At 30.3% G+C, this 17,747-nt stretch overlaps 1 protein-coding gene and 1 long non-coding RNA gene across 2 annotated transcripts; one reads left to right on the top strand and one right to left on the bottom strand.

Annotated features, from left to right (window-relative positions):
- On the bottom strand, window positions 1-1,660 carry LOC109813134 (cytosolic sulfotransferase 5). The gene has a single exon (XM_020377262.3). It carries the CDS (start codon window positions 1,543-1,545, stop codon window positions 544-546), a length of 1,002 nt encoding a protein of 333 aa, XP_020232851.2. The 5' UTR covers window positions 1,546-1,660; the 3' UTR covers window positions 1-543.
- Window positions 1,661-9,716: 8,056 nt separating this feature from the next.
- Window positions 9,717-17,014, top strand: LOC145954432 (uncharacterized). The gene is made up of 2 exons (XR_014431634.1): window positions 9,717-10,157; window positions 11,043-17,014. It is a non-coding gene; the product is annotated as an uncharacterized LOC145954432 (long non-coding RNA).
- The last annotated feature ends 733 nt before the right edge of the window (window positions 17,015-17,747 follow it).

The following is a 17,747-nucleotide window of genomic DNA, read 5'->3' as shown; positions in this document are numbered from 1 at the left end:
TAATCTAAACAACACATTATATAGATCTCTCTTCTCAAAGATCCTTAAAACAAATAATGGGTAAAGCAGATCTCCAAAGGTAAATAACATTAGTGCATCCACACGTGTGAGCTATACATCAAATTGCAAACACAACAAAACCTAGACTTGAAAGCTAAATGTTTTCCACACATAACACCACAACCCTTAGAAAACTATAAAAACAAGTTTAAATGCATATAATTGACTACATAGAGAGATTAAGACTAAATATTTCGTATGGATTGACCATTGTTCATAGACACGTACGAACACGATGCCAACTTTTGCACCAGAAAAAAGGAAAATCCGAAGCTTATAATAGCTACGTAGAATGTGTAGAATGGATGTACATGTGTATCAAACAAAAAATATTTTAATTAACTTCCAAAAGATTCGAACCAATGGTCTTAATAAGTTTTAACCTCTCTATGTTTATATATTCACTTTAACTTGTTTTTATATTTCTCCAACACCATTAAAATTTGCTTAACGAAATTAATAACGTACGTAAAGTGAACCATTCTAGAACCTCAATCCATGTTGACCTAGTTTCTCTTCGGTGATGGTGTCGAGTTGTTGAGTCATCTCAACGGTGAGATAGTTTTTCCAGTCACCAATCTCTCCACGACGGAAGAACGCTTCGTGCTGTTCACCGGAGGGGAGTTTCCCGTTCTTGTTCACCTGCAAGTTGCTCAAGTTATCAAAGCTACACAGTTTCAAAATCTCATCCACTACTCCATCTTCCTCTTCTTGTTTTGAAAAAGGGCAACCTACAAATGCAGCGAGTTCTTTGAGGACGAAATTAGGTTTCAGTTTCATTTCCTCAAACCTCATGAACTTGATCTTGTTGGGCTCTTCCAAGCTCATGTGCCAGTAGTCCAGCACATGGGCCCAGAAGGGCCCGTACAAGCTCACCCCTCTGCAGAACTTGAGAAAGGCCTCCTCGAGCGAGGTGGCCCCTCTGTTCTGGGGCCTGAGCTTGTTTGTGAAGTGCCAAAGGGAGATGAAGGCATCTTTGGGGTCCCTACAAAGGAACACAATCTTGCAAGAGGATTGTGTGATGGAGTTTGGGAGGGAGACATAGGGGAGGTGGGTGGAGAAGAGCCTTGGGGAGGGGAGTGAGGCTAGGTTAGGGGGAGAGTGGTTGTTGTGGTTGATGTAGAGGTCTAGTTCCAAGAAGGGTACAAGAGAGTGGGGGTTGTGGGTGAGCAAAGGGTGGTTTTGTAGGGTGTTAGGGTACTTGTGGCGGTGGAGAAGGGCAAAGGTCCATGCCTTGAGCCAAGTGGTGCCTGATTTGGGGGTGCTTACAATGAGGACATCAGTGTCATGGGCCTTAAAGTGCTTTTGGCATGAGAGGACCCCTTGGAGTTGCCTAGTGGTGTGCCAAAAGCCTTGGTATTGGTGGAGATGTTTTGCAACCCAACCTTTCTCCTTAGGTAAGGTGGCTATCACCTCCTTCCATTCTTGGCTCACTTCAGTCTCTTGCAAGTAATTGGGCACTACATTGGATTCACCTTCTGGCATGGTTGGAGTTGGAGAATGGTGGGTAAGGTGCACCGTTCAATCTTCATGGGTATGCATATATTATATATTATATACGGAATAATAATTTATTTTGATCTGTAAAAGTAAGTGAGCACTGTCGTATCAGTTCCTGAACTTTAAAAAAGGGCAAATAAGTCCAATAATATTAAATAAGTTTTTAAATTTAATTATTTATTATTATTTTAATATTTAAATATATATTAATATTATCATTTTAATTACACTTTTTTTCTCTCTTCAATTTTTAACCAATGTCATTGTCAAATTTACATTTTCATCAAATATTTGTTTGACATTTTCTTAATTAAAAAATAATATATAATAATGTTTTCTAAATTCATGGACTAAAACGATTATTTATTCATTATATAGGATTAGAGAGATCGAAATATTTTATGTCTCTATCAATTATATAGATAGGATATTAGATGGTTGTAGGTAATTATTTAAAGAGAATATGATATGCTATTTTTTATTAACATTTGAGAGAATAATAATCTACTAAAAAGTGAAGACAAAAAATGATTATAAATCTTAATATCTCCTTTATAATGGTATAGATTAATCACTTATATAGTATCTACACAATTTTTACGTTTTAATCTAAGTAATTAAATAGTCATTTTTATCCCTACATTTTGAAAATGTTATTATCTTAATCCCTAAAATAAAGAAAATGTCAAATAAGTTCCTAAAAGTTCACATTGACAATAACATTAAATCAAAATTAAAAAATATGTGATTAAAATAATATTATTAATATATATTCAATGATCAAAATAACAATAAGTAATACTCCCACGCCCCAATCCTTTATATAAAAAATAAATGAATATAACATATTGGTCCTAATTATAAGAAATAAGTACTTAATATATATTAATTACTAATTTTCTTTTATACTCTTATGCAAATGAATGTATTTATTGATATATTAATAATATAAATTATTTACATTGGTGAAAAAATTATTTATAGAATTAGATGTGTCATTTAATGTGAGCACTATTTAAACTAATCAATTCAAAGAGTCTAGAAGAAAAAATGTAATTACGATATTATTAATAAAAAATAAATATCTTAATTATTTTTATTAATTTTGATAAATTATTTATATATAGAGAGATGATTGGAGGGTGTAATATGATATGATATTTTCATAGTTTCATACGGGTGGCATATATCCATATTAATCCAAAAAGTCAATGAATCCAAAACGAAAAATTTGAATTTGTTTGGATCGAATTAAAAAAAATGAAAATCTAATAAGTTCATATCATATTATGAATTTTGATATTGAAAATCTAACCAATCTAATTCAACTGATCAATTATTATATATTACTTTTTAGTATTTTATAAAGTCAAGATTTATAATTTTTTCAACAAAAAATACTTAGATTTTGGACTAAAAGGCCAACTGAACTTCCCATTCATTCTTAACGTTGTAACACTTCATTTAATACTTCATAATCTATAATCTATATAGTTCTATAATTTTATTACTCCTGAATTTATTAGAGTGAGCTTAAGTATAAGTATAATAAAACTATGCATACTACATTAAAATAAATATAACATTAATTTTAATTTTTTAAATTTAAACAAATATGATGATCTAATCAAAATCAATTTAATTATAATTGGAAGTTCGGATCGTAAAAAATAATAATAAAATTTAATTCATACTGATGCAATTAAATTTAATCAAATTAAATAAATAAAAATTTACACAAATCTAACTATTCCTAATTCCAAAAACTAATGTGATTGCACTTCCACTTTCAAGCACTAAAATAACTATTTAATCATTTTAATCCATATACATATAAATTACTCGTTTTATTCTCTGCATAATCTTTAATATGTTTTAGGTCTCTGGCCGCCAATATTATAGGGACGACTTAACCAAATTAATTGTATATATAAATACTAAAATGTGTTAAAAAGTAAATCGAATAATTTATCGATTAACAAAACATAGATACTTCATTATAAGTATAATTAGTGCTGTTTTTTTAATAAAAATTAAAATTTTATCCAATAATATACATAAATACATATTATTAACGTCTATATTAAATGTATATGTATATTATTAAAATGAAATTATAATTTTAATTAGAAAAAAGTAATAATTATACACACGGTAATGTACACTACAACAAAATAGATTTTTAGTGACATTAATTAGCAATAAAAATTGCTACAAAATTTTTTACCAGCATTTTCACATTAGTCATTATATACAGTATCGATAAAATATTTAGCGGTAATTATTCTAAATGCTGGTAAAAACCCTTATAATGATCGGAAAAAAGTGTATAATTTTTTGTTACATTTTTTACTTTGATGTGAGACTTGTAAGATGAGTACAAATACTCTTTAATTACTTTTACTTTATCTCTAGTTGATGTGAGACTTTGTAAGATGAGGGTTATTTTTAATTACCTTATTTCTAGTTGATGTGGGACTTGTAAGATAAAAATTGTCTTCTACTTATATATATATATATATATATATATATATATATATATATATATATATAATTTTCTTATCAATAGTCGGTCCCCTTAAGTTTAAGGAATATTGAGTTTGATAATAATGAATAATCTCATACCAACTTAGAATAATAAGTTATAAGTTTAACTCAACCCTACATAACAAACTTGTAAGGTGAAAGTTATTATTCATTTATATACTATTTAATTATCTTATTTCTAGTCGATGTAGGACTAAAATTTTTTTTAATAAATAATTGTCGTTAATAGTAAATTTTGGTATGATATAAATATATTTTTAGTGATCATTATATATTAGTTACTAATACTTATATTAAATAATAAAATAAAGACAATTAATTTATTACTGTTAAATAATTGTCTATAAAAATAAATTTTGTTAGTGTAACTAATTAAGGTTTGTCTTAATAAGAGAATTAAGAAGTAAAGATTATACGTGGAGAAAGAAATGAGTAATAAAGGAAACATTTATATGCAATAATCTGATATGCAATTACTGACTTTAATTTGTTATATATGTTTTGGTGCTGGATCTCTACAGGGTGCTCACCAGCTGAGTCCCACAGATATATGCAGCTGTTTTGGTGTGTGTTGCCATTGCATGCCACGAGCAATGAAGCTTGTGCATGCATGTGATGTCAATTAATATCTCCATTATTACTGTACCTCTTGTCAATTTCTCAACAGTGTTATCACACTGTACGTTCTAGTCCCAGCCTCTACTTTAATTTGGACTTTTACAATTTTGAAAAAGGCTTCTTACTCAATGCATCAGAAAGACTTGCCGTACGTATATTTTGAAGATTAGGAAAATTTTGAAAGTTTATCACCAAAAGATATGAAGCATTATTAATCATCTTAGGGTATCTTTTTCCATGTGATACCTTTTTTGGCCATGTCTGTCGAAATGAGTATGTATGCCACTATACCTGCTCTTGCTATAAATTATTATCTCTTCAATTATTTCCTCTCATCTTTCGTTTTCTTTTTGTATTTTGTGTTTTCATAGCATGGCCAATGGCTATAATATATACAAAAATGTCAATGGTATGTAGGCTTGGACCGATTTAGATAGGGCAAGGTAAACAGGTGTCCCCTGCCTCATAAATTTCTTTTATTTTTGTTTTAGTAAATATCAATGTAAAAAACCTATTTTGTATTTCTGTATTTTAAAAAAAAAATAAAAAAGCAGTTAATTGAACAAATTTGGGAAATTGTAATTGTAGGTGAATTTTTTTTTTAATCAGATTTGAAACGTAAAATTTATGTAAAAGTAGTTTGCGAAGTACTTTTTTTTTTTTATAAGCAAAAATAAAAATAAATTAAAGGGAGTACAAGGGGTATCTCAATCCATTACAAAATACAAAGTTACCTAAACAAAATTTAACATAGTCCATACAAAAGGTAATTACCAGATTGTAATGTCTACCACCATTACAAAATCAAGACCATAAAATGTTATCTAATAATCAAACAAGTTTAGTAATTTCAAATTTTAGAAAGAAAAAAAATCAGATACAAAACTAACACCATGGTGTGTACAGAATCAGAAAGAATTATTATTCCAGAAATTAAGGCAAACACCAGGGGAAGAAAACCACGCTGAGAATGGGTAAAAAAATGACTTATCTTTGGTCTTAATCCAGTTCCAGCTACGTAGTTTTATTAATTCTACTAAATCCGTAATTGTCACCACCTTTTCTTTAAAAATGACATCATTTCTAGCAAGTCACAGAGACCAAATTGTGGCTAGCTAAACCACAGACACTGCATTTAGGAAATCTAACAAAATGAACAAAATTTTCATGACAAGAGTTGTGTAAAACTGTTGAAACACCAAACCAAGCAAAAACAGATAACCGTACAGAATAGGCATAATAACATCCAAATAATAGTTGAGAAGTATTCTCCAAATCTTCATCACACCAAGCACATCCACTAGCAAAAATATTAAGAACCTTCCGCTTAATCAAGTTACATTTACTTGGTATCCTATTCAGCAAGACTTTTCAAGTAAAACCTGATACTTTAGAAAGCACACAACTGGACCAAAGAAATTTATGGAAAAAAAAGTGCACATGAAATAGAATAATTTTATTTATTATTAGTATAGATCTAATATTTTTTTAATATAAGTTGTTGGAAATTATATTTAATTGAAAAAAGATTATGAAAGTAGACATGTAATGAATAATATTATGAAGTTTTGATAGGATTTTATTGTAAACTTTACTTATATTTACTATATTATTTGAAGTTAAATATTTAAATAACTATAAAGGCAAAAAAAAAACTGCTTACCTTAATTTATTAAGCTTAGATTTGTGGCTTATGAAAGGAAATTTTAAAAAAAAAAAGTGTAAATATTACATCGGAGAACATAATTTATTTTAAAAAACTTTCAAATAAGAAATTGTAGTCATTATGAAATAATGAAGGAAATATTATTTACAAAATATGACAAAATCGAACAAACACAATGACATATTTAATGTCTAAATTATACTTTCTTCATCTCATAATAATATTCGTATTGTAAGAAAAAAAGTATTAATTAAAATAAGTTTTATTTTAGTTTTTTAATATAATATTAATTTTGTTTTAAAAAAATTTACATATATTCCTTTATATTCTTATTAATATTCTAAAAAAATATTGATTGTTGTTTTACATCATTTATAAAAAAAAATTAATTAATAGGATAATTATATAAAATTATTACTCCCTCAATAACTATTAAAAGTGCTTAAAATTTTTGGACTCAAATATAAATATAAATAATTTTTAACAAAGTCAACTTTATTTAATACTCTTAATCTAAAATTATTGTTAAAACAATAAATGAGAACACTATTTATAATAAATATAATTAATAATATTTTAATAAATATAATATATATATTTTTATATAAAATCATGAAAATTAAATACAATCAAAAATATTTTTTAATTTATATAAAATTAGTATTTTTTTACTTATATCATTTATTTATTACTGTTAAAAATGGAAATAGAAAATAAAGGTATACATAAATCTAAATCATATATAGCATAGCTTGAATATCAACGTTACTACATGCACACTCAAGTAACAAAATATAAAAATCACCATTAAAAACTGACTTTGTCGATTAATATAATATATATATATATATATATATATATATATATATATATATATATCAAAATATAAGCACATCTATTTTAAATAAGCAGTCAATTTTACATTTAAGAATATAATAATTTCAAATTTCACTGTTCAAATTTTCATGGTAAATATTTTTGTGAAAAATTCTGATTTTGAAAATGGTTTTCCTTCTCTAAGATCGTTAGAAAATAGAAATAGAAAATATAATATATTATTTATGAATAAATATAACTAGATCAATAACAAATTAATATATATATATATATATATAATAAAAACAATTAAAATAACATAAGTTTAGAAAAGTATGTGTTGAAGCATTCAATACGTTATTTTTAGATTGTGTTTGGATAAGAAAATTTAAAAATTTCTTTAATTTTAATTTTTATTATTCATTAAATACTTTATTTAAATAAAGTAATTCAAAATTTTCAAACTTGAAAATTTTAATTTGGATAGAACAATTTAATTTGTATCATAGAAGAAATTGATTTTAAATATATATAATTATAAAAATAAATATTAATCAATTTTTAAAAAATTTAATATTTAATAATTAAAATAAATTATTGATATTTTTATGTTAACATCGAAAGAGAGGAGAAGGAGGTAGAGAGAGAGAGAAAGAGAGGAGAGAAGACAACAAGGAATCGGAGAAAGTGAAGCCAAAAGAGAGAAATAAACCTGGGAGAGATGGAGAGAAAAAAGAAAAAAGGGAGACAAAGAAAAGAGATAAAAAATTAGAGAGAAAAATAAGAAGAGAAAAAAAAATGTTTTGAAAGTTAGACTTTTATTTAAAATTTAACAATTTAATAATGATTAGACTTTAGTGAAACTAATATTAATAAAATAATAAATCATAAATTTTTTTATTTAAAATGTTTTAAATTGAATTTATAATTTTTAATATATATATATATTTTTTTTTTGTGTTTTACGGAATTTGAAATTTTATTATTTTAAATTTTTCTTAAAGTTAACACACCTAATACACGGGTAGTTTAAGCTTTATAATGGGTTCATCCCTCTATATACGTCAATCCCTCGTATAAATATTACAAATCGAAGAATCTTTGAACTAAAAATCATTGTTCCAAAACACAAGATAAATATTCCTTAAAGAAGAGAGAGAAATTTTCAGATTCAGATTCTCTAATTTTAAAATATTAAAATTATGATAATTTAATGTATTTAAATCATTAGATTTATAAAAATAAATTAGATTGTGATACGTGTACAAATATAATTTTAACTTAAATGTACAGGTATCATAATCTGATCTATTATTACAAATCTAATGATTTAAATGCATTAAGTTATCGTAACTTTCCTCTCACTTGATTAAATTTCAAATTTTCTCTCACTTGACTAATCTAAGGCTTATATTTTAACCCTCTCATCTTTCATAATAAATTTTCTCTCGATATAGTTAATCACATATATACTTTCAGTGTAAAGTTTTTTACACTAGCAACCAATCAGATCTGTTAATAGTATCTTTTTTATTTTAATTTAATTAATTGAATAAATGACATGACATTATTAACAAATCTGATTGGTTGCCAGTGTAAAAAAACTTTACACTGACAATGTATAGATGATATATATATGACAGAGGTTGCATAGGTTTCATAGGTGGCACTACTTCGTCTCCAAGCTCATGCACTCTTGACAAACAAGAGAAATGTTAATGTTTCATAGGTTGCATACACTGCTCACCAAACTTCCACTCTTCACATGTTTAATTGGGAAGGAAATAATAGTAATAGGACCTGATGAAAGGTGGTATAAGAATTGTTGATGTTGATTTGTTGGTGACAATACACCATCACGTGCTCACCTTCAATTTACACTATTGAGACGAAAAGGTGTTAGATTAAAATTATTTAAGAGGCACTCTCTTCTCAGGAATTATCCTAGTATATATGTTTCATACTTTATAATACAATGATTCATCATCATCACTAAGAGAGAGGTAAAGTTATATGGATCATATTCCAAGGCCAACTTTAAGAAGTTATGAGTCAAATTGGTAATTCTTGTAACACCCTAGTTTTCAAAATGGTTATTATTACTATTATTATTATTATTATGTGGTATTTGGTCATAAATTGGTGGTTATATTTTACTTCAATTGTAGATAATTTACACTCCATTTATGCTTAGAAAGATATGTGTGTTGTTGGGCTTAATTAGATAGTTGTAAACTTTCTTTTCAATAAAACCGTTTTTCGCTGGGCTGATTGGCAAGCCTCGGTGTTTAGGGCATAACTTGGGCTGTGATGGTCCAAATGATGCAAAATTGGTGTCAATGGAAATCTAAGAGAAAAACGCACAACTTTTACAGAAATAGCCATTTGCAAAATCGGTCGTTTAGGAGGTCAAAATTGGAATTTGATTGATACAATTGTTTCTCGCTGGACTGATTGGCAAGCCTCGGTTTGTGGGGTATAACTTGGTCGGTGGTTGTTCAATGATACAAACTTGGTGGCTATGGAAAGATAAGAGAAAATCCTACAACTTTCATGAAGGAAATATTTTCAGATTCGGCTGTCTATAAGGTCCAAATCAGTAGCTAAAGTCGGTGAGGAAAAGAACATGGCACCCTCCATTAATTCACACCAACTCCATTAATTCATCCCACCAACTTTAATAATTCATCTCACTAATTCATTCCACTTAGTTTTGTCTAAGATTTTTTCATTATTTTCCATTTTTTTAATGTGTCTTGAAGGCTATAAATAGCCCTTCACTTCTCCATTGCAAACCATCCCTCAATTCTCATTCTCTCTTCTCTTATACTCTCTTCTTCTCCTCTTCTTCTCTTTGAAGACCTAGAGGAATCCATAGGAGGTGGTTCTATCCTAGTAGAAGGAGCCTAGAGGAGGAAGCTCTTCTTTAGTTTCAGCGCTTGTCATCCAGGTAAGGGGGGGGAGTGAGAAATCTCGCTCTGGGTGTGGGATTGTATGCTGGGTAGTGGGATTGGCCCCCAATCCTGTGTTTGTTGTATGTTATATTGTTTGTATGTTCTAATTGCTTGGTTAATATGTGTGTATGAATAGAAATTCTGTTGAGATTATGATTGTGAAAGTTATGAATATGATATGATAATGTGAATGTGATGTTTCTAATGATATGATGTGATGATGAAATATGATGTGAAATGACCATGAGATATGATTGACCATGAGATAGATAATGTGATAATGTGACAATGAGATATGAAATGTGATAAAGAGAAATTACCATGGAAAGTGATAAAGTGATATGAGAATGCATAGAGTCTTGTTTGACATGCATCATTTGCATAAAGTGATAAGGGTACGATATGGAATACGCCGCCAGAGAAGGCCCCCTAGTGTAAAAGCTGTGGGGATCAGTCCTTGGGGATGGCTCGGTTTGGAAGTCCCAGTCTCGCCCATTGTGTGCATGGGATGTATCTTGCGCGGCTTAGCTATCCCGACGAGACTCTGGTAGTATGTCCTTCTAGTGAGAGTGCGCAGAGGTTGTGTCCCGGCATGTACTCCTAGACTACTCTTTGTGTATTGCTAGCGGCAATATACTACGTGATAAGTGACTGGCGCCACATGCATGATAAAATGTAGTCCGTGTCCATACATGTGTCTTTTGATATTATATGACAAATGGATATGCCTTGAATGAGTAAGATGTGATATTGTTAATCTATGTTATATATGTTTTGTTTGTGTTTGGCTATCTAGTATATATATTCCTACACTGTGAGCCGAGTGAGATGTTTTCTCACTCCCTTTTTCTTTGTGTTGTTTTTCTTTAACCGTTATACAGGTGATTATCAGCATGAGGCTGAGGATGTTGGTGGTGAAGCTTAGGCTTCTTTATGGGCTATGCTCTGATAGGACATGTGACATCGGGGTATAGATAAGATTAGATTAGGTTGTTAATGTCATTTTAAATTACTTTGAAAACTTTGAGATTTATTTCTTTGTAATTTCCGCTGATTATGTTTGTTAAAAATGTGATACTCTGTAAACATGTTTGATTATTAAAGTTATATTATTTGATTTATGATATGCGGGGTAGAGGGTGTCACATTTAGTGGTATCAGAGCAAGTCGATCTAATCGACCGTGAGTTATGAGTCTACTATGCTTGTTTGGTAGATTAATAATGTGATGAGTTGATTGATGTGCTAATATGATGATTGATTATGTTGTGTGCATTGTGTTCTCAGGATTTGTTTGATAGACATGATATAATTTGATGATGCTATTTTTGATTGCTCTTTTCATAATTGCTTATTTGTTTGATACTTCTTGCTTACGTAAGAAGTAGTGGTTGAGTAGTATCACTCGTATGGTGAGCTTATGTACCAATAGTACGGATAAAGCCTATTGAGACCTTAGAATTAGGAGAGACATTAATTTGTCAAAAGTTTACGATTAATGAAATTTAGGAATCTATAGTAGTAGCGATTGAATCCAAGGAGGTTGTATCTGAGAATTGGAGTTTTGATATTTTGATGAGAGGTTGAAACGTTCCTTGAGTATTGGTGCTTCATGTTAACTTTTATGGTTTAGGTAATATGTGAATATTATTCTCTAAGTCCTTTGCACTAAATATGTGAGCTGTTTTGGTCTAGGATTGTAATGGAAAGCTTGAATATGAGTTTAAGGTGGAAAGGAGTGAGTTTGGAATGGTTGAGGTATTTTGTGAAATGTTAGTACACTATTGCTGTATAATATGGGGATTATTTTCGTTAAAATTTTGTTGTGCCTGTATGAGTATCATATTGACAGAATCAGATTTTATGGTCTTCACAAAAGTAGTAGCTTTGGACGTTATCTTTCTAATGGAACTGGAATCAGGTAAAACGGAGGTATAGAACTCTAGTTATAGCTACTTTGGTGATCAAAGGTCTAGTTATAAGCGCTGAATATATCTGCTGCGGTTTTTGAAATTTGTAGCTAAGAAGATGATCTTTTTAGAATTCTATGTCTTCGTAGGAGTTGTAGCTTATTCTCTTATCTTTATTTTGAGATAGGTTTGAGATCATTTGAATAAGTATAACTCTCTAGGTATCATTTTCTTTAAACATTGTTGAAGGGATATGTATGGTTTCATGATATTTTTGAATCGTTAGGCAATGCAAGGATAAGAATTGATTTTGTTTTGGGGTGTTTGCATAAGGATTGAGAGGTTGTTTAAAGGTTGTATAATGCTATGTGATAAAGTTTGTTCATGTACATGCTTATCGATGGTATATTTGAAGGTTTAAAGTTGGTATTCTAATATGATTTAGTAAGCATGTATGTTGATATGTTGATAGATTACCTTAGGGATCAATTGGTGAATGTCGTGTGGTTAGTGAGATTGATCTTAGGGTGTGATATGATCATATTGTAGTTGAAGGTGGAGATATATTCAAGACGGTTGTATGTTAAGTATTACTATTTTATTTTATCTTATTTATTGATTGATTGATTGATTTATTTATTATTTTTATTGTATAAGATAAGTTTTCTAGTTCTTGTAAATTCCAGTTAAGGTAAACATGGATATGTCTCAGGTAGAAGTTGTATTTAAGTGGGGAGATATCTAAGCCAATTAGTGAAGATAAGAGTTTTATGATGTTAGCTTATTATTATTGGAGATTTATTGAAGGAATTTCTAAGATAGCTTTGCCCTTAACTACATTCACTAAGAGGAGTATTGTCTTTATGTGGGATAGTAAGTATGAGAGTAGTTCCAACTCTTAAGGCAAGATTGACTAGTGTTAATACTACTAGATTTTAGTAAGTCTTTTGTGGAACATAGTTATGTTTCTAAGATAAGATTGGATAGAGTGTGGATGCAAGAAGAAACAGATAAGTAGCTTATGATTCTAGAAAATTGAGAATTTATGAGAAGGAATTACCTTACCCATGACCTTGATTTGAAGACATTACCTATATGATTCTAAGCTTGAGGTATTTAGCGATCATAAAAGTTTTAAATATCTATTGACCAAAAGAGATAGTTAGAAATTTTTAAGGAATAAGATTTTGATCTTACTGGTTATTTGGCCAAAGCCATTGTGGTAACCAATGTTTTGAGTAGGAAACCTTTATATTTTTCCTTATGATTAGAAAGAAGGATCTTTTTAGGGATTTAAGTCTGACTTGTGAGATTACTCCTAGTGGTGAAAAACTAGGTGTGACTCGAGTAACAAGTGGATCATTGAGATAAATTGGAGAAATACAATTAGTTGATTCATATTGGTAACAAGATATGAGACTATAGAATAAGGTGATGGATAGGGGTTTGAATTGGTTGAAGATGGAGCAGTAAAATTAGTGATTTGATATGTATAACATGCTTAGGTGCTTGATCTTTACAGATGATCATAGAAGTAATATCAATATTATGACAGATGCCTTGATTACGATGATCACTAATATATTTAAGGATTGGATTTGATTGGAGAATTTAGGGACTTATGATTGATGTGTGAGACTACCTTTAGGAACATTGAATTGACTGTGGTTGAAAATAACTAGTGAATTAATGGATGAGATTAGAATCTTTTTTAGTGAACCAAGTGGAAAAGATTAGTAGGAATATGATTAAAATTTATAAAAAAAAAAAAAAAAAAAAAATTGGAATTGATGTTGTTTTGAGGTGCAAGAATAAATTTGGGTGCTTAGTAATCTTGAAATTAGAAAGATGATCTTAAAGGGAGGACACAAGAGTACTCTTAGCATCCATTTAAGAGCCACTAAGATGTACCAAGACCTTAGGAAAATATTCCAGTGGCCTAAGATAGAAGAATTTGTGTATGCTTGCTTAGTATGTTAGAAGGCTAAGGGAGAACATCAGAAACCTTCAGGTTTACTGCAACCTTTAGATGTGCCTGTGTGGAAATGAGATAGCATCTCGATGGATTTTGTAGTAGGATTACCTAGGACATGGAAGAACTTGGATGATTATATGGGTCATTGTGGATAGATTAACTAAGTCTGCCCATTTTATTCCCATTAACATTAGATACCCTTTGGAAAGGTTAACCAAGTTGTACATAGGTGAGATTGTAAGGTTGCATGGGGTTCCTACTAGTATAGTTTCGGATAGAGATCCTAGGTTCACCTCTAGATTTTGGGATGGCACCCTATGAGGCTTTGTATGGTAGGAGATGTAGAACACCTTTGTGTTGGGCAGAATCTGGAGAGAGTGCCATATTAGGAATTGAAATAGTTCAACAAACTACTGAAAAGGTTAGGACAATCCAAAAGAAAATGAGAGCATCACAGAGTAGGCAGAAGAGCTACCATGATAAAAGAAGGAAAGACCTTGAGTTTAAAGAAGGAGATCATGTATTCCTTAAAGTAACTCCTTGGACTGGAATTGGTAGAGCACTTAAATCTCGCAAGCTTACTCTACGATTCATTGGTCCCTACCAGATCCTTAAGAGAATTGGTGATGTAGCTTTCCAAATTGCGTTACCTCCATCCCTATCAAATCTTCATGATGTCTTTCATGTTTCTCAACCTAGAAAATACATTCATCTCATATTGTGGAATCCGACAACATTCAGTTAAAGGATAACCTCACCTATGAGACTATACCTTTGAGGATTGAGGATAAGAGGGTAAAGAAACTAAGAGGTAAGGAAATTCTTTTAGTCAAGGCTATTTGGGGAGGAAACTTTGAAGAAGGCGCTATATGGAAACTAGAAAGCAAGGGGAGAGAAGATTATCCATTCCTGTTTTCAGGTAAATTTCGAGGACGAAATTTCTTAAAGGAGGGGAGAATTGTAACACCCTAGTTTTCAAAATGGTTATTATTACTATTATTATTATTATTATGTGGTATTTGGTCATAAATTGGTGGTTATATTTTACTTCAATTGTAGATAATTTACACTACATTTATGCTTAGAAAGATATGTGTGTTGTTGGGCTTAATTAGATAGTTGTAAACTTTCTTTTCAATAAAACCGTTTTTCGCTGGGCTGATTGGCAAGCCTCGGTGTTTAGGGCATAACTTGGGCTGTGATGGTCCAAATGATGCAAAATTGGTGTCAATGGAAATCTAAGAGAAAAACGCACAACTTTTACAGAAATAGCCATTTGCAAAATCGGTCGTTTAGGAGGTCAAAATTGGAATTTGATTGATACAATTGTTTCTCGCTGGACTGATTGGCAAGCCTCGGTTTGTGGGGTATAACTTGGTCGGTGGTTGTTCAAATGATACAAACTTGGTGGCTATGGAAAGATAAGAGAAAATCCTACAACTTTCATGAAGGAAATATTTTCAGATTCGGCTGTCTATAAGGTCCAAATCAGTAGCTAAAGTCGGTGAGGAAAAGAACATGGCACCCTCCATTAATTCACACCAACTCCATTAATTCATCCCACCAACTTTAATAATTCATCTCACTAATTCATTCCACTTAGTTTTGTCTAAGATTTTTTCATTATTTTCCATTTTTTTAATGTGTCTTGAAGGCTATAAATAGCCCTTCACTTCTCCATTGCAAACCATCCCTCAATTCTCATTCTCTCTTCTCTTATACTCTCTTCTTCTCCTCTTCTTCTCTTTGAAGACCTAGAGGAATCCATAGGAGGTGGTTCTATCCTAGTAGAAGGAGCCTAGAGGAGGAAGCTCTTCTTTAGTTTCAGCGCTTGTCATCCAGGTAAGGGGGGGAGTGAGAAATCTCGCTCTGGGTGTGGGATTGTATGCTGGGTAGTGGGATTGGCCCCCAATCCTGTGTTTGTTGTATGTTATATTGTTTGTATGTTCTAATTGCTTGGTTAATATGTGTGTATGAATAGAAATTCTGTTGAGATTATGATTGTGAAAGTTATGAATATGATATGATAATGTGAATGTGATGTTTCTAATGATATGATGTGATGATGAAATATGATGTGAAATGACCATGAGATATGATTGACCATGAGATAGATAATGTGATAATGTGACAATGAGATATGAAATGTGATAAAGAGAAATTACCATGGAAAGTGATAAAGTGATATGAGAATGCATAGAGTCTTGTTTGACATGCATCATTTGCATAAAGTGATAAGGGTACGATATGGAATACGCCGCCAGAGAAGGCCCCTTAGTGTAAAAGCTGTGGGGATCAGTCCTTGGGGATGGCTCGGTTTGGAAGTCCCAGTCTCGCCCATTGTGTGCATGGGATGTATCTTGCGCGGCTTAGCTATCCCGACGAGACTCTGGTAGTATGTCCTTCTAGTGAGAGTGCGCAGAGGTTGTGTCCCGGCATGTACTCCTAGACTACTCTTTGTGTATTGCTAGCGGCAATATACTACGTGATAAGTGACTGGCGCCACATGCATGATAAAATGTAGTCCGTGTCCATACATGTGTCTTTTGATATTATATGACAAATGGATATGCCTTGAATGAGTAAGATGTGATATTGTTAATCTATGTTATATATGTTTTGTTTGTGTTTGGCTATCTAGTATATATATTCCTACACTGTGAGCCGAGTGAGATGTTTTCTCACTCCCTTTTTCTTTGTGTTGTTTTTCTTTAACCGTTATACAGGTGATTATCAGCATGAGGCTGAGGATGTTGGTGGTGAAGCTTAGGCTTCTTTATGGGCTATGCTCTGATAGGACATGTGACATCGGGGTATAGATAAGATTAGATTAGGTTGTTAATGTCATTTTAAATTACTTTGAAAACTTTGAGATTTATTTCTTTGTAATTTCCGCTGATTATGTTTGTTAAAAATGTGATACTCTGTAAACATGTTTGATTATTAAAGTTATATTATTTGATTTATGATATGCGGGGTAGAGGGTGTCACAATTCTAGTATCATACATGACATTGACAATACAAATTGAGAAATCTTCTCAAATCTTTGTAGGACAAACATGAACCTCCTCCAAAGTCACATGGCTATTTTCATTCCATAAATATACTCTAAATCACACTCCTTGGTTCTTAGAGTAATTTGGAAGTGCAATTTTTTAGGCTTAATTTCTAACTGAGAAGGGCTCAATTTTATTTTAATTTCTCATATCTCAAAGAAAAATAAAATAAAAATATTTGCATGTTATTGTCCTGAATTAATTATATATATTGTTTAAACGTTTTAAATATATATATATATATATATCTATATATAAATTGCACATTCATGTTTTAACTTAAATTTATTTTTAATTTATGGAAAAGAACTATCATTCAATTTGTATTTAACAATGACACCAAAAGAAATATAAACAAATTTGTTTTTAAATAAAAATACCTACACTAAATAACATATTACATCAATTCTCTAAGTTTGATGTCAAAAAATGAAAATTGCACTTAATACTTGAAAAAAAAACATTTAAAAATAAAAATTGCACTACATACTATTATTATAATAAGATATACAATTTTTTAATAAAATTACGTGTCTATTTTTTATAGAATATATTTTTATACTTTAATACTTATATTTAAGGTGCCTTAATTTATTATTTTGTTTAAGATCTATAAAATGTTAGGATGGATCGTGCTCTCAACAC

This window comes from Cajanus cajan, chromosome 2 (genome assembly GCF_000230855.2).
Source record: "Cajanus cajan strain Asha chromosome 2, NIPB_CcT2T_4, whole genome shotgun sequence".
Taxonomy (NCBI): Eukaryota; Viridiplantae; Streptophyta; class Magnoliopsida; order Fabales; family Fabaceae; genus Cajanus; species Cajanus cajan.
The sequence above is the reverse complement of the archived record's forward strand: the minus strand, read 5'-3'. Positions and strand labels throughout refer to the sequence as shown.

Excerpts from the sequence above, each read along its gene's own strand:
- LOC109813134 (XM_020377262.3), bottom strand. The coding sequence starts at position 1,545 with ATGCCAGAAGGTGAATCCAATGTAGTGCCCAATTACTTGCAAGAGACT.